At 39.4% G+C, this 26,023-nt stretch overlaps 1 protein-coding gene across 5 annotated transcripts in view; it reads left to right on the top strand.

Annotated features, from left to right (window-relative positions):
* The window catches only part of AKAP7 (A-kinase anchoring protein 7), a 146,607-nt gene that overhangs the window by 41,604 nt on the left and 78,980 nt on the right, over positions 1 to 26,023 (top strand). For all 5 annotated transcript variants that reach the window (XM_058566265.1, XM_058566268.1, XM_058566267.1 and 2 more), the window contains exon 6: positions 19,228 to 19,340. In XM_058566265.1, coding sequence (XP_058422248.1) covers positions 19,228 to 19,340 — 113 coding nt within the window. The remainder of the gene's footprint in view (positions 1 to 19,227; positions 19,341 to 26,023) is intronic.

The raw sequence follows: 26,023 nt of genomic DNA, 5'->3' as shown, positions 1-26,023 counted from the left end.
AATCTCTTTTGTGAAGAAACTCCTAATCTCATTGAATTGTTTGTCTGTGTTGTCTCGTATTTCGTTGAGTGTTTTTATGATAGCTATTTTGAAATCTCTGTCATTTAGTTTATGGATTTCTGTGTCTTCGGGGTTGATTTCTGGTTGCTTGTCATTTTGTTTCTGGTCTGGTGATTTCATATATTTTTGCATTGTGGTTCCTGTGTTGGTTTTGGTTTTCCTCATCCTGGAAGTCTCTGGTTGCACTTTCCACCTGCTGCCACTGTGTGGTGGTGAAGGGCTGTGTAGTCTAAGCCCCCTGCGCTCTGCCCCAGTTTTTCTGCTGCGATCCGCAGTTTTGTTTTGTTTTGTTTTGTTTCTTTTCCCCACTGCGATCCACGGGTCCAGTCCAATTTATTCAGGTCTGCCTCGGACCGCTAGATCTGGTCGAGCTGCAGACTCCGGGTTGTGGGGAGGGGGGAGCTCTCTCTTTTGCCCTCTGGGTCCCTGACGTGGGAGGCTTCTCGTTTGCCCCTCTTTATCCGCTCTCTGGGTTGCTCAGATGTTGATGGTAGCCCTGTGGCTCCTCTGAGCCCTCTGTGCGGGAGTTTCCCACTGGTTGAGAGCGCCCGAAGAGCTGCAGTTTCCCGCCGAGGGCCGCCCCTCCCCCCTCTCTGGGAGCCGCGCGGACCGGATCGCTGATCTGATGGGGAGGGAGCGGAGTTCTCCTTACCTCTCCCCACTTCCTCCGGGGGCCCAGCACGTTCCGCTCTCAGATGTGCGGCAGTGTGGATCCCTCCGCTCCAGCTTTTGACTGTCTGGGATTCCGTTGTTTGTCTGTGGCTGTTACTTTTGTTGTATTTTGTGGGGGAAGAATTCACGGGAAAGCTCACTCCGCCATGATGCTGACGTCACTCCTCTTTTTCTTTTTTAATTGTTATTATTACTTGTTATAATGCATATATGTGTGATATGTAATATACATAAAGAACAATATTTGATACAGAGTAAATGCTCAATCAACAAATGTTACCTGTCCTTATCATCGTCATGAAATAGTCTCCAAAAGCATTACTTTTACTGGTTGTGTGATATTCCATTGCATCATAATTTATTTTACTATTCCCCTGTCGTTAGACTTTTTTTTTAAATTGAGGTATAATTGACATATAACATGATATTAGTTTCAGATGTACAGCCTAATGATTCTATATTGGTATATGTTGCAAAATGGTCACCACAATAAGTCTAGTTAATATCCATCAGCATACATAGTTACAAAATTTTTTTCTTATGATGAGAACGTTTAAGATTTATTCTCTTAGCAAATATGCTATACAATTCAAATATGCAATACAATATTAACTATAGTCACCATGCTGTATATTACATCCCCAGGACTTACTTATTTTATAACTGGAAGTTTGTACCTTTTGGCCCCCTTCATTCATTTTGCCCACCCTCCACCAGATTCTGTGTCTTAATCACTATGCTTGTCTGTTACACTGTAAATTAGCAGCTGGACCCCTAAACGGTGTCCAGGAACAACCCCTTTCCCTCTTTCCATTGCTGCAGCCTGGCTCTAATCTGAGCTCACAGCTTCCTCTGGGTGAAGGCTGCTCATCCCACCAACCCCTCACGCCCTGGGGCCCAGAGATGTCATCCATATTCTTAGTTCTCTGTTGCTTTGTTCCTGTTCTGCCCTCACACAAAAGCCTTTTCTTCTTGGTGGTTCATGCTATTGGGTTTTATTACTCTCTACCTTTTGCTGTTGTCTGAATATTCCCTCTTGCTTTTTGAGGACTTTGTTCCCTAGCTCACCTTGTGCCCCTTGCTTGCTGCAGCACCATGAGCACAACCATCCAACCATCACGCCACCCTGGCTCCAAGTGAGCTGTGGAGTCGTCAGAACTGACTCTGCATCCCTGTGCAGCCTGTACCAGCTGAGTGACTTTAAGCAATTTACTTAACCTTTCAGTCCTTCAATTTCCTTATTTGTAAAATGAGCATAATAGTAACTGTCCTCAAAAATAAAATGAAATAACGTACACGAAGTACTTAGCATGTATTTGGCACATATACAATGTTAAATAGATGGTAACTATAATCATTAATACCAATAATAATAAATACCCTCCCACCACTACTATCATAACTATTACTTTTCTTAAAATCCTTTGACTTCTTTGACGGTAGCCTCCTACGCCCGTACTCTGCTCCAGCAGTTCATAAGCGTAGTGAAACCTTTGACTATTCATCAGCCAGAGCTATTGTTAGTGAACCAGGTTTGTTTTACTCGCCAAACGATTATGCCAATCACTGAGATGAGTTTGCAACAGAGAAAGGGTTTATTCACAAGATAGCCAAACAAGGAGACAGGAGGATGAATCTCAAATCTGCATCCTTGAAAATGGGGACTGGGGATATTAATGGGGTGGGGGGTAATGTGGTGTAAAGATGATTGGAGGTAGGGGAAAGTGAGGTAATTGATGATCTGTTCAAGCGCAGTCAAGCTTCACGGCTCTTTGTAGGAATGCACGTTCACCAAATGGTGGCATTGCCATGATCCAAGGGTGGGGTTTTCAGCTCCTTGACATCAGAGTGTCACCTATCGGTCATCCTTGCAGGCCCAGTTGGTGAGCCAGTGGTCTTAAGAAGCCTGAACTGGACAAGGAGTCGACTCTCAGTTCCTGAGAACTGGAGCACCCGTTACCGTGGTGACCCAAGCATCATACCTGTTATCTCTAAGATGGGCTTTAGTAATGCGTTATCTAACCACTTTTGCAAATAGACAACTAACAGTGTATAGTGAAAGCAACTTGGCCCCTCCCCCCTAGCTTCACTATTCTGTTTCTGAGACCTTCTGTTGGATATAGCCGTCTGTCGCCACAACTTCCCACCCTTCTTCCTATTTCATTTCCTTTCCATTACTACTCATGCTCTGGAAGCTCATCGAGGCCTCTGGTCTCCTCTTCCCGGCCAACATGGTTTATTCCTTCTTAAACTGGTCAAGGCCTCATGGTACATCACTCTCTTGGTGGCTCCTTCAGGCGTTCTGTCTTCTGTTCTTCTGTTTGACCTGGCTAGCAAACACCAATGGTAGATCAATGCAGTCATTTGCTTTTTTGCCCCAACACCTGGGCAAAATAAAATCCTAGACCCCAGCTTCACTCATTCTGGATATTCAGTCATCAAATGCTGTAAATTTTCTCTCTTAAATATCCCTCCCATCCCTTCCCTCCTTTCTGTCCCACTTGCTGTGCTTCAGTTCCAGCTCTTTTCATCTCTTATCTCTATTTCTGAAGTAGTCTTCTTGTCTCCAGTCTGTCCCTTTGCTTCCACGGTATTTTTCTACTGCACAAAATGAATCATTTTTATGTTCCCCGCTTAAAAGAATGTATTGACTCTCTGTTGCAGATAGGATAAAATCCATTCTTCTTACTATGGCATTGACGATTTCAGCTCTTTGACTCTTCCTATCTATTTAGCCTTATTTCTTGTGCTGCCTTATACCACACTCCCATTGTGGATGTGCTGAACTGGTTTGTCTTTATGTCAGTACCATATTGTTTTGATTACTAAAGCTTTGTAGTAAATTTTGAAATCAGGAAGTGTGAGACCTCCAACTTTGTTCTTCTTTATCAAGATTGTTTTGGCTATTTCAGGTCCCTTGAGATTCCATATGAATTTTAGGATGGATTTTTCTATTTCTGCAAAAAACACCATTGGAATTTTGATAGAGATTGCATTAAATCTGTAGATTGCTTTGGGTAGTATTGACATCTTAACAATGTTAAGTCTTCCAGTCCGTGAACATGGGCTGTCTTTCCATTTATTTGTCTTCTTTAATTTCTTTCAGCACCATTTTGTAGTTTTCAGTGTAGAAGTGTTTTGCCTCCTTGGTAAATTTTATTAGGATGTATTTTATTATTTTTGATACTGTTGTAAATGGAATTGTTTTCTTAATTTCTTTTTCAGAGTGTATTACTGATCTTTTATAAGGACTCACTTCAAGTGTCACTTTCAAAATAAAGGCTTTTACTCCTTCTTCAAAGTAGAAAGGACCATTTTCTCCTCTAATCCCACCTGTACCCTACAGATGGTTATCTGCTGTAGAAACTGCAACACTTTACTGAATTTGGTTGTTTAGAAGTATATCTTTTTCCATTAGACTGAAAGCTCTTTGAGAGACTCTTTCATCTTTGTGTCCCAGAACCTGCTACATAATAGAAGCTCAAGAAATATTTTTTAAATTAGATGTATAAACCAATGAAAAAAATGTGTGCTGTAACATAAGAGTCTGATTGAAAGAACATTTATTCCTAGATAGTCTCTCTTCCCTCATTTACATTCGTGTCTAAATCTTTGAATAAAATGATTTTATGAGAATAAAATCCAGTCCTGATATCTAGAATTCCCTATGGATGAAGTACCCGAACTCTCTCTGAAAGTTCACTTGGACCGGCTGGTTGTTAGGATAAGAAGGGGCCTGAGAGATAATCTGTCATGGCCTTATCACTTTTACTGTCAAAGTTAAGTGTCCTGTCCAAGAACCCAAGTTGAATCGTAGGAGAACTGGGCCGGTGTTAGAGTGCTGAGTCTGGTTCTCTTTCTCCTCAACTGTGGAATGAATGGGATTCCTCTGGTTTCGAGGTATAGTTTTAAAGACTTATTTTTAAGAATGTAACGTTTTAAAGTTCTATTTGACTGTTTTACACAGTAATCAATTTGAAATATCTATTTAACATAATGAGTATAAAAATTTTAAATTGAAGTTGGTTTCAACATTATGTCAGCCTTTATGTTGAAACATATAGTTCAAATGACTCACTAAAACCATATAAAATGAAGCAGTTTAAGAAGCATAATGAACCAAGAATCCTTCAATAGTAATAACATAGGAATGACAAAAACAGTTGTCATTTCTTTAAAGTTTTTATTTCTTTAAAGTTGTAGATGACTAAAAAGTGATTCTGAAATTTTGTTGAGATTTTTCGTATTATATGTGACATAATTTTACTATAACTTAAAATGGTATTAGAAAGTATCTTCCAACTAGAAAACATGGAGAGAACTTATCACCTGCTGTGGTATGGTGTCTTGTTTAATCACAAATCAGTCTTTTTAAAACTGAAATCTAACTTATTTCTGTTGCGTCCACTTACTGAAATATAATATATGTTTAAAACATATTAGGGTCACTTAATTTATATTTAGTATTCTAGACTGTTCTTATTAATATACCTCTGTGATTATTCTCAAATTATAGATCATGCTATCATATAAACATCCCTTACAATTTTAGAAAAAGGAAGAAAATGGCAAAAGGGAGAAAAAATGAAAGTGTGTATAATTAAAAATACATGATTTTATTAAAATTGATCTGTTACAGATTACTTTGAGACAACTTTTAGTAATTTCTTTACATTTTAGGTATACAGTTATTGTGCTACATATTTGAAAGAGTTCACCTGAAGAAAATGTCTTATATAAAAAGAAATATATATAAAACTTAAAAAACAGATAAAACTTTCCAGTACCTAACGTGCTTAGTAAATGTTTGTTGAATAAATCCAAAAGACAAAGAAAAAAACAGATAAAACTGTATGTGTTAGGGTTACAAAAGTATTGTTTCTTTATTAAATTATTCATTTCAGTGTTCTTTTATATAGCAAAGTCTTGTAGTGTTTGAAATGTATTTTTAGGAAATTGTTCTTTAGACAATTTGCCTCTTCAGCTATGAGGTAAATGATACTATGTAGGAAGCATTCTTAGCTGACTTTTGAAGAGTATTTGATGTATTTCTCTTTAGTGCTTGAGGAATGTCCATGGTACTAGGAGGAAAACAGTCTCTTAAATTATTCATAAGCTTCTCTTCCAGAACATAAGTTAACAGAGATGAAAAATGACATGTGGTTTTCACACTAGCAAAAACTCTTCTTATCTCAAGAAGGGTATTTCTATAACCATTACCTAGTCGTCTGGCTGAGCAAGAGATTGTACTGATATTAGGAGTATAAAATCAATGCTAAGAAGTACTTTTCAAAAAGAAGGTAGCATTTTCTTCTTCCCTATTTCTGGGTACTTAGAGAATATACTGGACTGGAAAAACACATTAATAAAAATTAAATGAGCTTTGTGACAAATATTTAAAACACTATTGTGAATAGATAGCCATCATCAAAGATTTCAGGCCTAGGGAATAATGAGAACTGGTTGGGTCAAAATTTTATGTAGCTGAAACCAGTATATTTAAAAATGTTGTTTTTTTTTTAGAATCAATTGATAATAAGATTGTTATATCAAATAAGATAATATGTAAAAACTAATATAGATAATAATGAACAGTACACATGCCTATTATTTTAGTTTCTGTTAACAGAAACTATATCTTATATCTTATATCTCTTGGATTTTTTGATAACTTGAACATTGTTAAGTCCTTCTCCTTATTGGGCTGAATTCTGTCCCGTGAGACTGCAAGCTCCGTGAAAGCAGGGAGGTGTTTGCTGTCTGCAGGTAATGTGCCTGCCACATACTGGGCACATTTGCTCAGTAAATAACTGAGTAAATGAATTTTTGCTTTCATACCTTCATGCTGTTTCTGTTTTCTGGGTTGGTATCCACATGTGGCTAAGTTGCAACCAGAAGCTCTTCTAGGTGATAATTCCTCAAATGCTTGAAGACTTAGAAAATATGCCCTAATCCCTTCAGTTTCATCTTATGAACTTAGTAAGTTAGTCCACCATGGTATGTGTTAAACCATCAGACATTGCCAATATTTGACTGTTTTTGACCCATAAAAATGACAGTCTGGTATGATTCAGCCTAGTATTTTAACTCTAGGTCCATTTAAGACAGCTGAGAATATGCCAAAATAGAGAGGGCCAAAGCTGGGTTATGACAGGGTAGTTGGGAAAAGATATACCTGTTTGTAATTTATATGAGTTAAAAGTTGATATATAATAGTACTTGTTATGAATACACTCCTATGCTGGACTGTTGTCTTTCTTTTTTGGCTGCCCAGCATCTAAACTCTTCCCCACCATCTCATGTCAGATACAGTCTTTCACAGATTCCTGTGCTGTAAGAGCAGGGGAGCACAATGTTGCTTTGACCCAGACTTTGAATCAGAAACTAGAAGTTTGAACAAAAAAGGACCATGCAGAATCCATTCTGGGGATAGGTTGTGTCATCAGTGGTAGCTGCCACCAATCTAAGGCTGTTGGCAGCAGTTCTAGCCCTTTCTGTGCTCTGCGTGGTTTCAGTAATGCCGCTGGAAGAGGTGGTGGTGTCACTGGATCTGTTCTCCACTGTAACTTTGGATGTCTTCTTGGCTTCACAGCCTTCAGCCTGGTACTCTAGTCCTCCCAGTGTTCTTATATAAATTCCTTTTCTGCTTCACTCAGCCAAAGTTGTCATCTGTTGCTTGCCACGAAAAACCAGTGTTTTCTTGTTGTTTCAATGGTCTCTCGCTTAGCTTTCTTTACCGTAGAAGAGAGAAGGAAAACCTTTTGGTGGTACTGACTAGCAGCGAAAGGTTTTTAGGACATGCTCCAAATTTACAAATTGTGATTGAAGTGTCATATTTAGCACATATTAGCATTTGGTAGATATTACAAAAGTAAAATAACAAAGTAAGATTTTGAAAATGTAGTGGGATAATATATTGAGATACTGAGTTTTTTCTTTGTATTTCTTGTATCCCTTGTTCTATGCCCAGCCTCCTTCCAGGCAGTGGTACCCATGTTCTCAGAAGAAAAATAATACAGCAGAAAAAATAGAAGGTTTTGGGGTTTCAACAGCTAAGCATAAGGATAAGTTTTCCTGCCCCAATGCTAGAAAAGATTCCCTGGGTTGGGTGAAGAAGAGAGTTAGAGGCCAAGCCAGAGTGTGAGTTCTTGCCTCTCCATCATCCCATGAATGAAACAACAGAAAGCCACATAAGTCTGACAGCAGGAGCAACATGTGCTTCATTCCTGAGAAGTGTCTATAGAGGCAGCCAGGCCAGAATGTGTGCTCCCAGAGTGGCAGTGGAGTCCAAGAGAAGAGAAGATGGTGTCGTGTAGTCTTATAGTATTCTGACGCTTTCCACTTTGGCTAGAAATTGCTATTTCTGTGTGCTCAGGGGTAGCAAGGAGATGGTAAAGGACCTCAGCAGCTCCATTGAGTTCCTGCTTGCCCCGGTATGATGTGGGGAGCAATAGAATGAAATCCTGTGTACCTGAGAGAGCACCAAAGTTGCAGAGAGTCATTATATATGGGAACAAGGGGGGACCCAGCTGCAAAAACCACGCATGTTGCATGTCTCAGGAGATGCCAGATGGTGACCCAAGACCTAGGCGCCACCCCCTCGACCCCCCACCATGTAAAACGCTATGATGCTCTGTGAGCTGCATTCCCCTTCAACTGAAATACAGTCCCAGGGAAAAAGTTCAAATTGCCTGACAGTAAATTTCTTCCACCAGGAAGAAATGTATATTCTAGTTGATATATGAGTAGAGAAAGTTACTCTCACACATAAATTTCCCCTTGCTTAAAACCCTCAAAATTTCCCACCAGACATAGAATAAAATCCAGAGGTTTTGCCATGCCCCATAAGAGCCTGCATACTTCTCTGAACCCATTTCTTACTTCTTCCCCAAATCCCCACTCACTCTGCTCCAGTGGTCCTGCCCTTTTGCTGTGTTTGGATCTACTGAACACTCCGCACCTTAGGAGACAGACGTTCCTTCTGCCACGAGTCCTCTCCCCCAGACACGCACTCCATTCTCTTCTCCCCCTCGTTCAGGGGGGCTGCTCAGACAACTCATCTTCTGAGCAGGATTCCCAGACCACCATGTCTAGGAGAGCACCCCCTTTTCTTCCACATCCCTTTGTGTATCCTCACATCCTGCTTTATTGTTCTTCATATCACTGATTGAGACCTGACATTATTTTATGTATTTGTTTGTGGCACCCCGCATATGTGAAGGCTCCACGAGGGCAGGGGATTCGTTTTGTTCATTGTATCCCAGCACCTAGAACAGTCCCTGGTGTATAGTAGGCTCCCGATAATTACTAGCTGAATGAATGAATGATCAAATCTGGGTGTGTCAACTGAAATGCATATCTGCTATACAAGTTTTAAGATAATATAACCACATTTTACCTTTTGTTTGAGAATATTTCTTAGAAGGGAGAAAGAAGATTGTGGGTTCTTTGTGTAGGAGGCAGCATGAACTTTGTAGTCACTCAGATTTGAGTTCAAATTCTAACCTCACCACTACCTAGCTGAGTGATCTTTGAATAAACTATTAACATTTCAGAGTCTCAGTTTCTTAAAATTTCCAAATAGGAATAATAATAACTTAATAATGCAGACGATAAAGGATACATAAAACACCTAGCACAAAGGTGATGTGCAATTCAAATTCAGCTGGTGCTGTTGAGCACCCAGTAGATCCAGGCATGTGCTGCAGGCACCTGGGCACTGAGCTGGTTGATGCACCTGCTCTGCTCAAGGGGCCTCTTCTGTGACCGCAGACCCTCTTCCCGGCTCTGTGTCTTTCATGCCAGCCAGTGCAGTAGCCCCCACACCAGGTATAACCGGCAAGACTTACAGTTATGTCATTGGTAAATAAAATGCAGCCATTTAATTCTTGTCTTGTGCAGGTATTTCCATTTTGAAACTCTGCTCTTCTCTGTGAATTATATTCATGCTATTTTATTCTTTTCATACAGATCAGTCATTTTAGAAAAACCCTTCATTTTCTCAGAAGGGATAACATGATATCTTTGTTCTGTTCATTCCCCCATCTTTTCTTTTTTTTTTGGTTGATTTATTTTTTCATTTTTTTAATTGATGTTTTAATAGTTTTTAACATTGTGAAATTTTGGGTTGTACATTTTTGTTTGTCCATCACCATATATATGACTCCCTTCACCCCTTGTGCCCACCCCCTACCCCCATTGTCCCTGGTAACCACAATACAGTTTTCTCTGTCCATGTCTTGGTTTATATTCCACATATGAGTGAGATCATACAGTGTTTGTCTTTTTCTTTCTGGCTTACTTCACTTAACATAATACCCTCCAGGTCCATCCATGTTGTTGCAAATGGGACGATTTTGTCTTTTTTTATGGCTGAGTAGTATTCCATTGTATATATATACCACATTTTCTTGATCCAGTCATCAGTCGAGGGACACTTAGATTGCTTCCACTTCTTGGCTATGGTGAATAATGCTGCAATGAACATAGGGGTGCATAAGCGTCTTTGGATTGTTGATTTAAGGTTCGTTGGATAGATTCCCAGTAGTGGGATGGCTGGATCATAGGGCATCTCTATTTTTAATTCTTTGAGGAATCTCCATACCGTTTTCCACAGAGGCTGCACCAGTTTGCATTCCCACCAGCTGTGTATGAGGGTTCCTGTTTCTCCACATCCTCTCCAACATTTGTTGTTTTTTGTCTTGGTGATTATAGCCATTCTAATGGGCGTGAGGTGATACCTTAGTGTTGTTTTGATTTGCATTTCCCTGATGATTAATGATGTTGAACATCTTTTCATGTGCCTATTGGCCATCTGTATATCTTCTTTGGAGAAGTGTCTGTTCATTTCCTCTTCCCATTTTTTGATCGGGTTGTTTTTTTGTTGTTCAGTTGTGTGAGTTCTTTATATGTTATGGAGATCAACCCCTTGTCAGATGTATGTTTTGCAAATATTCTCTCCCAGCTGGTGGGTTGTCTGTTCATCTTGATTCTGGTTTCGTTTGTCTTGTAGAAGCTCTTTAATCTGATAAAGTCCCACTTGTTTATTTTTTCTTTAGTTTCCCTAGTCTGGGTAGGCATGTCATTATGACCAATGTCAAATAGTGTGTTGCCTATATTTTCTTCTATGAGTTTTATAGTTTCAGGTCTTACCTTCAGGTCTTTGATCCATTTTGAGTTAATTTTTGTGAATGGCAATAGCAGATGGTCCACTTTCATTCTTTTGCATGTGGCTGTCCAGTTTTCCCAACACCATTTATTGTTTCCTTTCTCCATTGTATGTTCTTAGCTCCTTTGTCGAAAATTAGCTGTCTGTATATGTGTGGTTTTATTTCTGGGCTTTCAATTCTGTTCCATTGATCTGTGTGTCTGTTTTTGTACCAGTACCATGCTGTTTTGATTACTATTGCTTTGCAGTATGTTTTGAAGTCAGGGATTGTGATGCCTCCTGCTTTGTTCTTTTTTCTTCGGATTGCTTTAGCTATTCGGGGTCTTTTGTTGCCCCATATGAATTTTAGTATTCTTTTTTCTATTTCTGTGAAGAATGTCACTGGGATTCTGATTGGGATTGCATTGAATCTGTAGATTGCTGTAGGTAATATAGACATTTTAACTATGTTTATTCTTCCAATCCACATGCATGGGATATCTTTCCATTTCTTTATGTCATCATCAATTTCTTTCAATAATGTCTTGTAGTTCTCATTGTATAGGTCCTTCACCTCCTTGGTAAGATTTATTCCTAGGTATTTTATTCTTTTTGATGCAATTATAAATGGTATTATCTTTTTGAGCTCTCTTTCTGTTAGTTCGTTATTAGCATACAGAAATGCAACTGATTTTTGTAGATTGATTTTGTACCCTGCAACTTTGCTGTAGTTGTTGACTATTTCTAATAGTTTTCCAATGGATTCTTTAGGGTTTTCTATATATAAAATCATGTCATCTGCAAATAGTGAGAGTTTCACTTCTTTGTTACCTATTTGGATTCCTTTTATTCCTTTTTCTTGCCTAATTTCTCTGGCCAAAACCTCCGGTACTATGTTGAACAGGAGTGGTGAGAGTGGGCAGCTCTGCCTCGTTCCTGTTCTCAGAGGAATGGCTTTCAGAGTTTCCCTGTTGAGTATGATGTTGGCTGTGGGTTTGTCATAAATGGCCTTTATTATGTTGAGGTACTTTCCTTCTATTCCCATTTTGTTGAGAGTTTTTATCATAAATGGATGTTTTATCTTGTCAAATGCCTTCTCTGTGTCTATTGAGATGACCATGTGGTTTTTATTCTTTGTTTTGTTGATGTGATGTATCACGTTGATTGATTTGCGGATGTTGAACCATCCCTGCGTCCCTGGTATAAATCCCACTTGGTCATGATGTATGATCTTTTCAATGTATTGCTGTATTTGGTTTGCCAATATTTTGTTGAGGATTTTTGCATCTATGTTCATCAGCAATATTGGCCTGTAATTTTCTTTCTTTGTATTGTCTTTGTCTGGCTTTGGTATCAGGGTGATGTTGGCCTCATAGAATGATTTAGGAAGTGTTCCATCTTCCTCTGTTTTTTGGAATATTTTGAGAAGGATGGGTATTAAATCTTCTTTAAATGTTTGGTAAAATTCACTGGAGAAGCCATCTGGTCCTGGACTTTTATTTTTTGGGAGGTTTTTGATTACTATTTCAATCTCTTTACTTGTGATTGGTCTATTCAGATTCTCCATTTCTTCTTGGTTCAGTTTTGGGAGGTTGTATGAGTCTAAGAATTTATCCATTTCTTCTAGATTGTCCAATTTGTTGGCATATAATTTCTCATAGTATTCTCTTATAGTCCTCTGTATTTCCGTGGTATCCATTGTAATTTCTCCTCTTTCACTTCTAATTTTATTTACTGGAGCCTTTTCTCTTTTTTTCTTAGTAAGCCTGGCTAAGGGTTTGTAGATTTTGTTTATCTTCTCGGAGAACCAAGTCTTTGTTTCATTAATCCTTTCTACTGTTTTTTTGGTCTCAATTTCATTTATTTCTGCTCTGATTTTTATTATTTCTCTCCTTCTGCTGACTTTGGGCTTCGTTTGTTCTACTTTTTCTAGTTCTGTTAGGTGTAATTTAAGGTTGCCTATTTGGGGTTTTTCTTGTTTGTTAAGATGGGCTTGTATCGCTATGAGTTTCCCTCTCAGGACCATTTTTGCTGCGTCCCATGTGGTTTGGTATGGCATATTTTCATTTTTGTTTCCAGATATTTTTTGATTTCTCCTTTAATATCATCAATGATCCATTGGTTGTTCAGTAGCATGTTGTTTAATCTCCACATTTTTGTCACTTTCCCAGTTTTTTTTTCATGGTTGATTTCCAGTTTCATAGCATTATGTTCTGAAAAGATGCTTGTTATGATTTCAATCTTCTTAAATTTATTGAGGCTTGCTTTGTTTCCCAACATATGGTCTATCCTTCAGAATGTTCCATGTGCACTTGAGAGGAATGTGTAGTCAGCCGTTTTTGGATGGAGTGCTCTGTATATGTCTACTAGGTCCATCTCGTCCAGTTTTTCATTTAAGTCTACTATTTCTTTATTGACTTTTTGTCTGAATGATCTATCAATTGATGTAAGTGGGGCATTAAGATCCCCTACTATTACTGTGTTGTTGTTAATGTCTCCTTTTAGGTTTGTTAATAGTTGCTTTATGTACTTTGGTGCTCCTATGGTGGGTGCATATATATTTATAATTGATTTGTCTTCTTGGTGGAGTGTCCCTTTTATCATTATATATTTCCCTTCTTTGTCTCCCTTAACCTGTTTTATCTTGAAGTCTACTTTGTCTGATATGAGTATGGCAACACCTGCTTTCTTTTGTTTGCCATTGGCTTAGAGTATTGTCTTCCATCCTTTCACTCTGAGCCTGTGCTTGTCTTTAGAGCTGAGATGTGTTTCCTGGAGGCAGCATATTGTTGGGTCTTGCTTTTTAATCCATCCTGCCACTCTGTATCTTTTGATTGGAGAGTTCACTCCATTTACATTTAGGGTAATTATTGATATATGAGGGCTTAATGTTGCTGTTTTGTCACTTATTTTCTGGTTCTTTTGCATTTCCTTTGTTTCTTGTCCCATTTGTTTTGGGCTGCCAGTTCAGTTTGTTTGTTCTGTCTTATGACTCTTACTAGTTTTCTCTTTGTTTATCATATGTGATTTTGTTTTGATTATTTGTTTAGTGGTTACCTTGAGGTTTGTGTAAAAAATCTTGTGTATGAGATAGTCCATTATCTGATGGCCTCCTATTTCCTTATACTAAGTCAATTCAATCACTTTCCTCTTCCCCTTCTAAGTCGTTGTTGTTATACCTTATTCTATCTTGTGTTGTAAGTGTATGTTTACAGTGATGAGGTTAAATTTATTTTTGGTGAATTCCTTCCTTTGATCTTTGATTTTGGTATTTAAGTGGTTGCTAACCTATTCCGGTAAAGATCTACTATTTTTCTGCTTGCTCCAAGCTTTGTATTCCCTTTCTCTTCTTTTTTTCAGGCCTGAGGGCCTTCTTGAGTATTTCTAGTAGTGGGGGTCTCGTGGCCATGAACTCCCTTAGCTTTTGTTTATCTGGGAAAGTTACTATTTCTCCATCATATTTGAAGGATATTTTTGCTGGATAGAGTATTCTTGGCTGAAAGTTTTTGTCTTTCAGTATTTTGAACATGTCATTCCAGTGTCTCCTAGCCTGTAAAGTGTCTGTTGAGAAATCCGCTGAGAGCCTGATTGGAGTTCCTTTGTACGTTATTTTTTGTTTTTGTCTAGCTGCCCTTAATATTGTTTCTTTGTCATTGACTCTGGCCAGCCTCACCACTAGATGTCGTGGAGTGGGCCTTTGTCTGCTAATATATTTAGATGATCTGTTGGCTTCACTTACTGGTATTTCCTGCTCCTTCCCCAGATTCGGAAAGTTCTCAGCTATTATTTCCTTGAATAGGCTCTCTGTTCCTCTTTTCCTTTCTTCTCCCTCAGGAATACCTATAATTCTTATGTTACATTTTCTAAAAGAGTCAGATATTTCTCGGAGACTTTCTTCATTTCTTTTTGGTCTTAGTTCTCTCTCCTCTTCCATCTGGAGCATATCTGTATGCTTATCCTCTAAAATGCTATTTCTTTCCTCCATATTGTCAGCTCTGTTCTTTAAAGATGCCAGATTCTCCTTTATCTGCTCCATTGTGTTCTTCATCTCCATCAGCACTGATTGGTTTTTCTTTATGATTTCAATCTCTTTTGTGAAGAAACTCCTAATCTCATTGAATTGTTTGTGTTGTCTCGTATTTCGTTGAGTGTTTTTATGATAGCTATTTTGAAATCTCTGTCGTTTAGGTTATGGATTTCTGTGTCTTCAGAGTTTGTTTCTGGGCGCTTGTCATTTTCCTTCTGGTCTGGTGATTTCTTGTATCTTTGCATTGTGGTTCCTGTATTGGCTGTTTTTCCTCATCGTGGAAATCTCTGGTTGCAATTTCCACCCACCACCACTGTGTGGGGGTAAAGGGCTGTGTAATCTGAGCCCCCTGTGCTCTGTGGTGGTTTTTCACTGCCATCCGCTGGTGGGATCGCTTGGTCTGGTCTGGTTGGCTGAGCTACAGGGTCCTGTTTTCCGGGAGGGGGGCTCTTTCTTTTGCCCGCTGGGTCCCTGGCGTGGAGGGCTTCTCCTTCACCCCTCGTTATCCGCTCTCTGGGGTGCACAGATGTTGATGGTACCCCGTAGCAGTTCTGAGTCCTCTGTGTGGGAGTTTCCAACTGGCTGAGAGAGCCCGAAGAGCTACGGTTTCCCGCAGAGGGCCACCCCTCCCCCCTCTCTGGGAGCCGCGTGGATTGGAATAGCTGATCTGATGGGGAGGGAGAGGAGTTCTCCTTACCTCTCCTCACTTCCTCCAGGGGCCCAGCATGTTCCACTCTCAGATGTGCGGCAGTGTGGATCTTTCCGATCTTGCTTTTCGCTGTCTAGGATTCCGTTGTTGGTCTGTGACTGTTCCTTTTGTTGTATCTTATTGGGGGAAGAGTTCATGGGAAAGCTCACTTCACCATGATGCTGATGTCGCCCTCATTCCCCCATCTTTTTAATTTTAGGTTCACATGCAAAAAATCTGAAGTCATAAAGTATTAAAAAAATTCAGGTGTGATAGAAATATATTTGTTTTCAGCTAAGTATTTCTGGTTATAACTATGTACATCATCAGTAATGTACAGATTCCAGTAGAAATGTTGGTTAAGACTAAAGCATTCTTATGACTCTAGTATTGCATTAAAACATCTTTTATTTTTAAGGACAGATTTTCTGGAAACATTAGATAATATTTTATTAGGTTTATGGTTTTTAATTGTTAGAAAAATTGGACATGTAGCACTGATAAGAAATAACTAAATTTAAAAGGGACAATTTCTCACTAAATATTTGGATTGAATATGGTCTTATTTGAGATTCGAAGTCATATCCTGTGCTCTCTATATAACAAGTTTCTATCTTTTTTGTGGACAGTATTAGTGAGATTATTACTACTGAAGGGACCTTATATACGTTTTTTGATCACTAGTTTTTAAACTTTTTTTGGTAAGTGTTGGAATCCTTTTAAAAAATGAAATGGTACTCAGAAGCTCAGTGTGTAGAACAGGGGAGCTTCTCTGACTGAAGCTGATGTGTGTGTGGACCTGGCCGGAAGTGGCAGAATCCTCTGCCTTCCTCTTCCTCATTGAGTTGTTGAGGCAGCTCTGTACCCTTCACTGACCCCAGGGGTCAAGCTGGGGTCTCAGCCCTAGAATTGAGGAGTGAAACATGGCCAGAGTAGAAGTGAGGGCACCTGGATTCCAGGTCCTTCTCTACTACCAACAAGCAGTGTGACCTTGAGCATCAACTACTTATATTTCATTTTTCTTATCTTGAGAGTTGACTTACGCATTAGCCCTACCTGATTTTGAGATAAAGAGACCAGATGAGGAGCTGTTTCCCAAAGGCCTTTGAAGTGAATTGTTCACATAGATGGCCAAAAATTCTGTCCTCCTATTTGTGCAGTCTAGTATGATGCTCGTGCACTCGTAGCAAGGTCATATTGCTAATGTAGAGTCAGTTTGTTATTGTATTTACTTTATTTTTATATATTCAAAAGTAATATATGCTCATTGTAATCATTCAAACAATAAGCATATGTATAAAGAAAACATTACTAGACTCCCCTGCTTCTGTTCAATCTCAACTCCCATCCTCAGATATTCTATGCTAATACAAACATAAATATAGACAATTATTTTCTTTCTTTATCTCTCTCTGAAAACAAACCGTGGACTCATGCTATAGATACAGTAACCATGCAACTTACCTTTTTTTGCTTAATAGATCCTGGACATCTTCTCAGGCCAATATGTGCAGCTCTGATTCACTCTTTATTATGATAGTCCTTAGTATGGCCAGATGGCAATTTAGCAACCATTTCTTTATTGATGAACGTTATTTCTAGTTTGTGCTGATTCAAACAATGCCAAATATCTTCTATATAGAATTTTATGTGCTAATACTTTTATTTTTGTGCTTTTTCCTAGAATTGGAGTTGCTAGTTCAGAATGCTTGTGCAGTTTAAATTTCAATAGTTACCGCCCAGATTATTTTCCGTTGTTGTTGCAGCAACTCTCGTTCCTCAACAGCCGTTGTTTCTTCAAGTATTTTCTCTATTTCCTTCTCTCTCGCCTCTTTTTCAGGGACTCCGGTTACGTACATATGAGGCAACTTGAAGTTACCCCACAGCTCACCAATGTTCTATTCTTTTTTCTATCTTTCTTTCTTTTTTCTCTCTATGTTTTATTTTGGGTGATTTCTATTTCTATGTTTTCAAGTTCACTAATTTTTTGTTCTGCAATGTCTAGTCTGTTGTTCATGCCTTCCAGTTTGTTTTTCTCAGACATTGCGGTTTTCATCTCTCTAGGTTTGATTTGGTCTTTTTCATAGCTTGCATATCTCTACTTAACTTTTTGAACATAAAGAACACAGTTATAATAACTATTATCTGCTAATTCTAACATCCATGTCAGTTCTGAGTCACTTTTGGTTAATTGATTTATCTCCTCATTATGGGTTGTATTTTCTTGTTTGTTTGCATGCCTGGTCATTTTTGATTAGACGCCAGACATCGTGAAGTTTACCTTGTTGGATGCTGGATAGTTTTGTATTCCTGTAAATATTCTTGGGCTTTGGGGTTTTTTTTTTTTTTTTTGGTGAGGAAGATTGGCCCTGAGCTAGCATCTGTTGCCAATCTTCCTCTTTTTGCTTGAGGAAGATTGTCCCCGAGCTAACATCTGTGCCAGTCCTCCTCTATTTTTTGTATATCGGACACTGCCACAGCGTGGCCTAATGAGTGGTGTGTAAGTCTGCACCTGGGATCCGAAGCCATGAACCCTGGGCCCCTGTAGTGGAGCACGCAAACTTAACCATTACGCCACCGGGCCGGCCCCTCTTGGGCTTTGTTTTTGGACATAATTAAGTTACTTGGAAACAATTTTTTCCTTTTGGGTTTTGCTTCTAAGACTTGTTAGGTGGGACTAGAGCAGTACCAGTCCAGGGCTAATTTTTCCTACCACTGAGGCCAGACTCTTCTGTCTGTTCTACCCAGTGTCCCATGAATCTTGAGGCTTTCCAGTCTGGCTGATTAGAACAGGCAGTGTCCTGCTGGACACTGTTCTCTCTAATCCTTTCAAATGTGTTAGCCCATTCTCAGGTGGTTTGCTCACACTTATGTGCTGGTCAGTACTCAGCTGAATACTGTAGGGGGACCCTTTGCAGATCTCTGGAGTTTTCTCTGTGCAGGTCTCAATTTTCCCGTACTGTCCTGTGAGCTCTAGATGCCTTGGTCTCTCCTACTTTCAACTCTTTTTCCAAAACCCAGTGAGATGACTGGGCTCCATCTGGGTTTCTCCTCCTTGCACAGAGGCCCAGACACTCAATGATGCAAGCTGGGGCAATGAAGGGCTCACCTTGTTTGTTTCTCATTTCTCAGGGATCATTGACCTTCACTGCCTAATGTGCCGAGTCTTGCAAACCATGGTTTCATGGACTTTGTCCTTTTTTTCATTGTTTCAGATGGTAAGAGGGTAAATCCAATTCCTGTTATTCCATCTTGGTCGGAAGCAGAAGTTTTAGATATGAAAGATTACAGATAAGCTAGTCCTTTTTCATACATATGGATATCACTGGGATGTTCAGTGAAAATCACACCATATGAGCCAAACAATTATTTTATTAAATATTCCCTTTTCAAATTATTGCTTTTGTGTGCTTTATCCAAAGTTTAAAATCACTGCAGATTTAACTGTTATAACACGTTTATCATACACATTGTGTTTTTTTCTCACTTTTAAGAAAAATAATATTTCAAACAGGTATATAAAGTAATCTTCATTATAAAATGATTTATTATTTTTTGAATTGCCATTTTCATAATTAAGGACAACCACGTGTTAAACAGTAGCATTTTTGTGTTTCTTTTCATTTTCTTTAGAGGCTGCAAAGAGGACATTTCAAGAGAAAGGGATCTTGGCAGGGGAAAGCAGAGGTTTTAAGCCTCATTTGACCTTCATGAAATTGTCCAAAGTTCCATGGCTCCGGAAGAAGGTGAGTGGGCATTTTTATGACAAGCCTTGTTTTACTGGCCACACCAGCCTTAAGCATGGTCAGGGGCATGAGTGACGTTTGTAGTGGTTTTTCCATACCGTACCGCTATTGCTCCTGGGGTTCCAAGTCAGTTTGGTTCCAATTCCCAAGGACGCTGAGTTGGCTCACAAGCTTCCATGGAGGCTGTTACAGCTGTGCCCTCCTTTGCCCTGGTGGCTGCCAGCTGCATACCCGACCATCATTTATTTACTGCTGCTTCATCTGTTGCCACATCTGCTTCATCCTGTGAAGAGCCTCGAGGCGGTGCCAGGGTTCTGTTTTGTTGCTTTCTTCGCTCACGGTTGTTTGCAGCCTGCTGTTCTCAGAGCTTCCTCCACTGGCCTGCATACCTGGTGCTGCTCACTGCGACTGGGGTCTTCAAGGCAGGACAAGCTTTTTTACCCCCCTTTACGTAGCTCTTTCAAGGTTTCCAGAAGCTCACCATCCTCTTTCATCAGTTGCCTCTGTTGAGGGCTTGGAGCAAGTGTTCCAGGGACTGGGCAAGAGGGTAACTGAGGGTTCCCCCCACCCCAGGTACTTAAAGAACTTCTCTGAGGATGGTGAAAAGTGACACAAGCCAAGGGACATGTCTCTGGACTCCCCTGTCTCAGGGTGACTTTCTGCCTCCCTGGGCCACCCCCTCCTCCCTCAGAGGTTGGAATAAGTTTAGACTTTCTTCTGGATGCATGAACATTTCTCCTGGAAGCCTAAGGGCACCCTTCATTGTTTTTCCCATTTCAGCCTAGGGAGTTTCTCATGCCAGTTAAGACCCCTGCCGACTGCTCTGGTAGACCACAGTTTTGGCGATGGGCATGCAGATTAGTATTCGCTCTTGCTCTCCATGACCCTTTGCTGCACTTAAGACTGATTTGCAGCTCTATAAGTGAAGGTCATGTTTATTAGTAAGTAGATCTTTTTTCTAAATTTGGCAATTTTGTATTTAATGTCTCTGTGCTCAGAAAGCCTTTTTGGTCCTTTAAAATGTGTGTTTGGGTGATTGACCACCCTGTGGTTATGAGTTTTCTACAAACTATTGTAAATTTCTCCTCAAAAAGATATCTTGCATTTCTTTTTAATAACTATGCCACAAACTCAATAATAACTGTATTAGGCGCCATCCAGAAGATTTAGGTAAAAATAATTTGTGTAAATAATGGATTTTGAAATTTGGAATGGTAACAACTGACCAAATTCGTAGACTGACAGTTTACTTTTTTACTCGTTGTCTTTCCTGTTTTGCTTTCAAATGGATTGTCATCTTCCCAGTGGTTTCAAACTTAATCACAGAATGACAAATCAGTGGTGAAGGTAATATCCACCTTTCATAATGTTTCTTTGTCTTTACAATATTAACTTTGAGATGAGAGCACCCAAGGACATTTATCAAAGTAGTGTTTAAGCTGCTCTAGGATCTCTATTTCAACATTTCAGACTGCGTTCAGAAGATTCCTAGGCAGTTAATGTCACAGAATCTGCTCCCTTCCTTTATAGAGAATGGAGATGAGACTTGGAAAGGTTAAGTGATGGAATGAGATCACGTTCTCCTCAGTTGCAGAGCCCTGTCTAGAATCCATCTCGTCTCAGTCTCAGTCTCATATTCTTCCCTCCCTCCCACTGGCCAAGTCCACTTCCTCCATGTTCGTTTTTATATGTGAGGAGCTCCTGGTCCCAAATCGTATTAATTCAACAAATATTTATTGAGGCCTACTATGTGCCAGATGCTGGATGCTGGGCTTGGAGTGAAACTCAAAATAGAAACAGTCCCTGCTTGAATGGTGAGAAAATCTAAATCAGATGGCATTTTGTTTAGATCAGACTGGTTAATCTTTAGAAAATAAATTATGGTCTTACTGTCTTTCAGAAAGCCAAATAAGAATTTTTTCTTTTCGTTTATGGAAAGACTCTGTTCCTGATTACTACTGTGATGTTCAGTGTTTCTGAATACGTGTGAAAGTGTATCTTGAACTTTGGGATCCGGGAGTCGCCTGGGGCGCTTGTTCAAGCTGCAGATTTCCACCCTCTGACTTTAGATCTAGAGTGGGGTCTAAAGACCTTGACTTTGATGTGTGGTCAGTGCCACAGGTGATTCTGATCCAGATGGTCTGCTGAGTAGTATACCCTGAGACCTGCAGGCTTAAATAAATATCCAGCATTTTCTTTATGCAGCAAGTCATTAGTTCCATTGTAAAAGTTAAAACCAGTAGGAATAGGTGGCATACAAAAAAGTGGATTTTTATTATGCTTTGTGGTTTGGAATGCAGATGATTCGAAAATGGTAGCTCTTCAGTCTCTTTCTTCTTAATGCTTACATTTCCAACTATCTAGTCACCTCTCTCAGCACTAATTCTATTTTGGGTTTTTATTCTGGGTCCGCCATTTACAAGGGAGTGGCCATTGGTAAAGTCAGTAATGGAATATGTTGCTAGCTTTCAGTGTTATTTAGATTGACAACGAAATAAAAGGAGAGAGAGAGAAAGAGAAGTGTGAAATAATAGGGTTTTTTCACTAAAATATTAGGAAGTTTGTCTCATTTCAAGTACTTTATTATTTTATTTTAAGTTATTTTAATGATAAAAGTATTAGGTGAGTATATGCTCACTGTAAACAATCCAAATACATACAAACGTATAGAGTGAGATACAATTTCTCCCTCATCACCTCCCTGCCACCCCCTTCCCTTCAGTATAATTTCTCTCTGTAGGTAGTCTGTCCTCCTGACCTTTTCCTATGCACGGCAAATATGCATAGACTTAGATACGTGCACATAGTTCCTTTAAGACAGAAATAGTGTCATGTTCTCTATATTATTTTGATTTATCATAATTTAAATATTCTCCCCTTGATGAATAATTACGTTGATTTCTGTTTCTTTGCTCCCACAAGCAGTGCTGCAGTGAACATTCTTATTCATTTTTCTTTGGGTAGATATGGCAGTATTTCAAAGAACCAGTTCCCATGGGGCCGGCCCCGTGGTGTAGTGGTTAAGTGCACACACTCTGCTGCTGGCGGCCAGGGTTTGGATCCCGGACGTGCACTGATGCAGCCCTTGTCAGGCCATGCTGTGGCGGCATCCCACATAAAGTGGAGGAAGATGGGCACAGATGTTAGCCGAGGGCCAGTCTTCCTCAGCAAAAAGAGGAGGATTGGCGTGGGTGTTAGCTCAAGGCTGATCTTTCTCACAAAAAAAAAAAGAACCAGTTCCTTGAAATGGAATTCCAAGGTCAGAGGGTATTGTGCATTTTAACTTTTCAAAGTTAAGTTTTGCAGTTTTCAAAAACACTGCAAATTGCCTTTTTTTTTTGGAGGGAGGAGATTAACTCTGAGCTAACATCCGTTGCTAATCCTCTTCTTTTTGCTGAGGAAGATTGGCCCTGGCTTAACATCCATGCCCATCTTCCTCTACTTTATGTGGGATGCCGCCACAGCATGGCTTGATGAGCAGAGTGTTGGTCTGTGTCCGGGATGGGAACCTGAGAACCCCGGGCTGTGAAGGCAGAGAGCATGAACTTAACCGCTACGCCACCGGGCCAGCCCCCGCAAATTGCCTTTTAAAACAATAGTGCCAATTTATATTTCCAACCATGTTGTATGAGAGGAACATTTCTTAGGATAAATTTGAGGTAGAAGGACCATCAAAGATTATGAATGGTGGCTTACAAATTGGTATTGCCCTTTGAGCTGTGAATTAAGCAATTCACATAAGAAAAATTAAAATATTCATATTCTTTAACTAAGGAGTTCATGCTGCTTACATTATCCTAAAGAAATAATTTAAAAGAAGAAAGTCTTTATGTCTAAAAATGTTTGCTGAAGCATTATCTATAATAGGGAAAAGTTAGACATGACTTCCATAACAATAAAGGAATGTTTAAGTCAATTATGGTAAATTATATCAATGATTTAAGCAGCTATTAAAATAAATACTTATAAGGACTGTGTAACAGCATAAAAAGGTAAATAAAATATAGAATCTATACTATAATTAAAGTTATATAAAAATAGTTTCCTTGGATTTGCCTTGCACACACGTTAAAGTGCTTCAATGTATTTCGGAGGCAAAAAGTGGGTTCCCACAATTGCCCCTGATTTTTCTGTTTGATCAGTGAATAGAGCTGACCTTAATGTCACCCAGAATATAGTAAATGCCCCTTGACATTCTCAGGATTCCTATCTTGGTTGATTGGGGGTTTGCTGGATTCTGAGGAAGAGTGGAGCCTTGGTGGCCTGAGTGTAGAAGGAAGTGGTGATGGGCAAGTTAGATGCTCCATACAATTCAGGGATGAGGGGAAGCCACTAGATGCAGAAAACCTGAAGGTTTTCCATCATCTTGAGCAGTGTTCCCTGAGTTGCTGGTATGGATGTGGGTGCACAGTGAGAGTCTAGAAAAGAGCAAATGATACCTCCTGCTAAGCTGCTTGGTTTTGAAGGCTGGTGCCAGTTGGTGTACTCCATATATTTTGATTTGACTTGCTGGAGGGTTGTCTGGAAATCATTTTATGTAGTGAGTAGATACTGGTGCACTCCTAAGATACTGGTGGTACTTACTGTTGTTGCGATAGAGATGATAATTATTGGTAAAAAGGGGTATTCTGGGTAGAAGAGTGCTCTGGATTATTGTAGGCAAATTCTGAGACAGTAAGATAGATGATCCATTCATTATTATCTCCAGGAGGTAAAACCAATCATTCTGTAGTAGTACCTCAATTGATATTTTTGTCACCATATAATGTGTCATTTTTAATGAGCTAAAAAGCTGTTATTCGTGCTGACATTAAAAAAAAATTCAAAGTTGGAGCCATAATTGGTCTGTTCATGCAAGTAAAACATCTCATTGACTTAAAAGATGTGGACAACCGTCTGGTGCAGGGGAGGAGTGTTCACCACTACTGGGGTGGTCGTAGAGATCTAGTGTGAAGATTTCCCAGTGATGTTCAGTGTTGGCTACAGGAGTCCTTGGCTTCTGGGGTACCATCCTCTGGTAGGCACCTGTTTGCGGGTAACAGCGTTCAGCAGAGGTAACCAAAAGCCCAGTGGAGTAATGGAAAGTTCTATAGATTGTGTTCAGAATTTTGAAAGTATAGAAACTGTCCCTCAAATTTCCTGATGTGGAACTTCCTTGGCCACAACATGATATTCTGCTTCCCACGCTAGAGAACTGAGTTCTCTAGCTTAGATTCTGGGAAACGTAAGAGTCTTCTTGGCAATTCTACATTTTTCTAACACCAGGAGGCATTTAGTCAACGTGTCAGTTTTGCATATCCTTAGTTTCATGAAATTATAGTGGGGTATATTGCATAAGGATATTGAAAGTGGTTATTGTATATTTTAAAGCTATTTTGATTATCACTGTGCTTCAAAGTTATAGTTTTTTCATCAAATGAGTGAAGCCTCAGAAAATCTTAAGTTACTATGTCTCTGAAAGAGAAACTGAAATTCAAGTTATTTGTACAGTTTCCTTAGAATGTATTTGTTTCGCACGGCGAATCTGCTCCTTGTGCAGCCCCATGCTTTTTATAGTGCATTCTTTTCGATTTATTTTTCTCCTTGAGTGACCTTGTGTTTCTGTGATTTAAACATTGCAGAAGCCGGTTGGTTAGAAGTGTGTGTTAACACTTGGTGGCAGAAGAATACCAGTTTCAAATCAAGCAAGCATCTTAATGCAGATCTAGATTCCTCAAGGAATAAATGTTTCATGGACAGATCAGTTGTTTTTAAGCATAAATTATTTTCTGGGCTTCTTAGATATCTTTCCTGATTTATGACTCTTTTCAAATTACTAACACAGCACTTCACTGTCAAAGCTATGGTTTATTAATTGACGCTTCCTTGCAACAGCTTTTCACAGAGACAGACAATGAGAGAACTTTAGAATGAAAGAAATGATCTTGGAAATTGTTAGCTACTGCTTCACTTAGACTGGTTTGTTTGGGTGCGGAATTTGATACGTACATAGCCCGGGTGGAGAGGTGGTTATCCGATCATGTGATGGTGAGTCTAGGGGAGGTAGGGAGTGGATATAGGGCACTCATCAGTAGGAGTAGCAATGGGAAGTGGAAAAGGAGAGCACTTGCTGAAAATTCTGTTCTGATGGTACAATTAAGGGGAATCGCAGGCCTTGAGTTGTTTGGTGATTGAATATACAGGACCAAGACTGTAATTACTAGGTTGGCCGAATCCCAACCTTCCTCTACGCCCTTCACCAGCCAGGAGCCCCTACTGTCACCTTTCCTCATCCACTACCATTATTTACTCTAATATATCTATCAGGTAGCACATTTTCTCAGGATTTTGTTAACTGGCCTGTTATAACTTGGCTGCCACTCACTTTCTTGGGTCTGCATGATAAGTGGGCACTTATAAACCGTTTCAAAACTCAGGAGTACTAGACTATTCCTTCTCAAAGGAGTCTCTGTAATAAATTTGAAGGAGTGTGAGTTTTCTTGTTTTAGCTCTATTGTTTAGCCCTGGACAAATCTCATACCTCTCTGTTTAGTCGTAGTGAGAGGACGAAACTGGTCTTAATGCCTCTTGACTCCTGTGCTATTCTGAAATGTCTGTATGGTAAACATTTTGAGTCATTAGGCTAATTTGGCTTCACATAGAGAATTTTTTTTTTAGACCGTAGTTTGGCTTTCTTGTATAGA

This window comes from Diceros bicornis, chromosome 23, assembly GCF_020826845.1.
Source record: "Diceros bicornis minor isolate mBicDic1 chromosome 23, mDicBic1.mat.cur, whole genome shotgun sequence".
Lineage (NCBI taxonomy): Eukaryota > Metazoa > Chordata > Mammalia > Perissodactyla > Rhinocerotidae > Diceros > Diceros bicornis.
The sequence above is the reverse complement of the archived record's forward strand: the minus strand, read 5'-3'. Positions and strand labels throughout refer to the sequence as shown.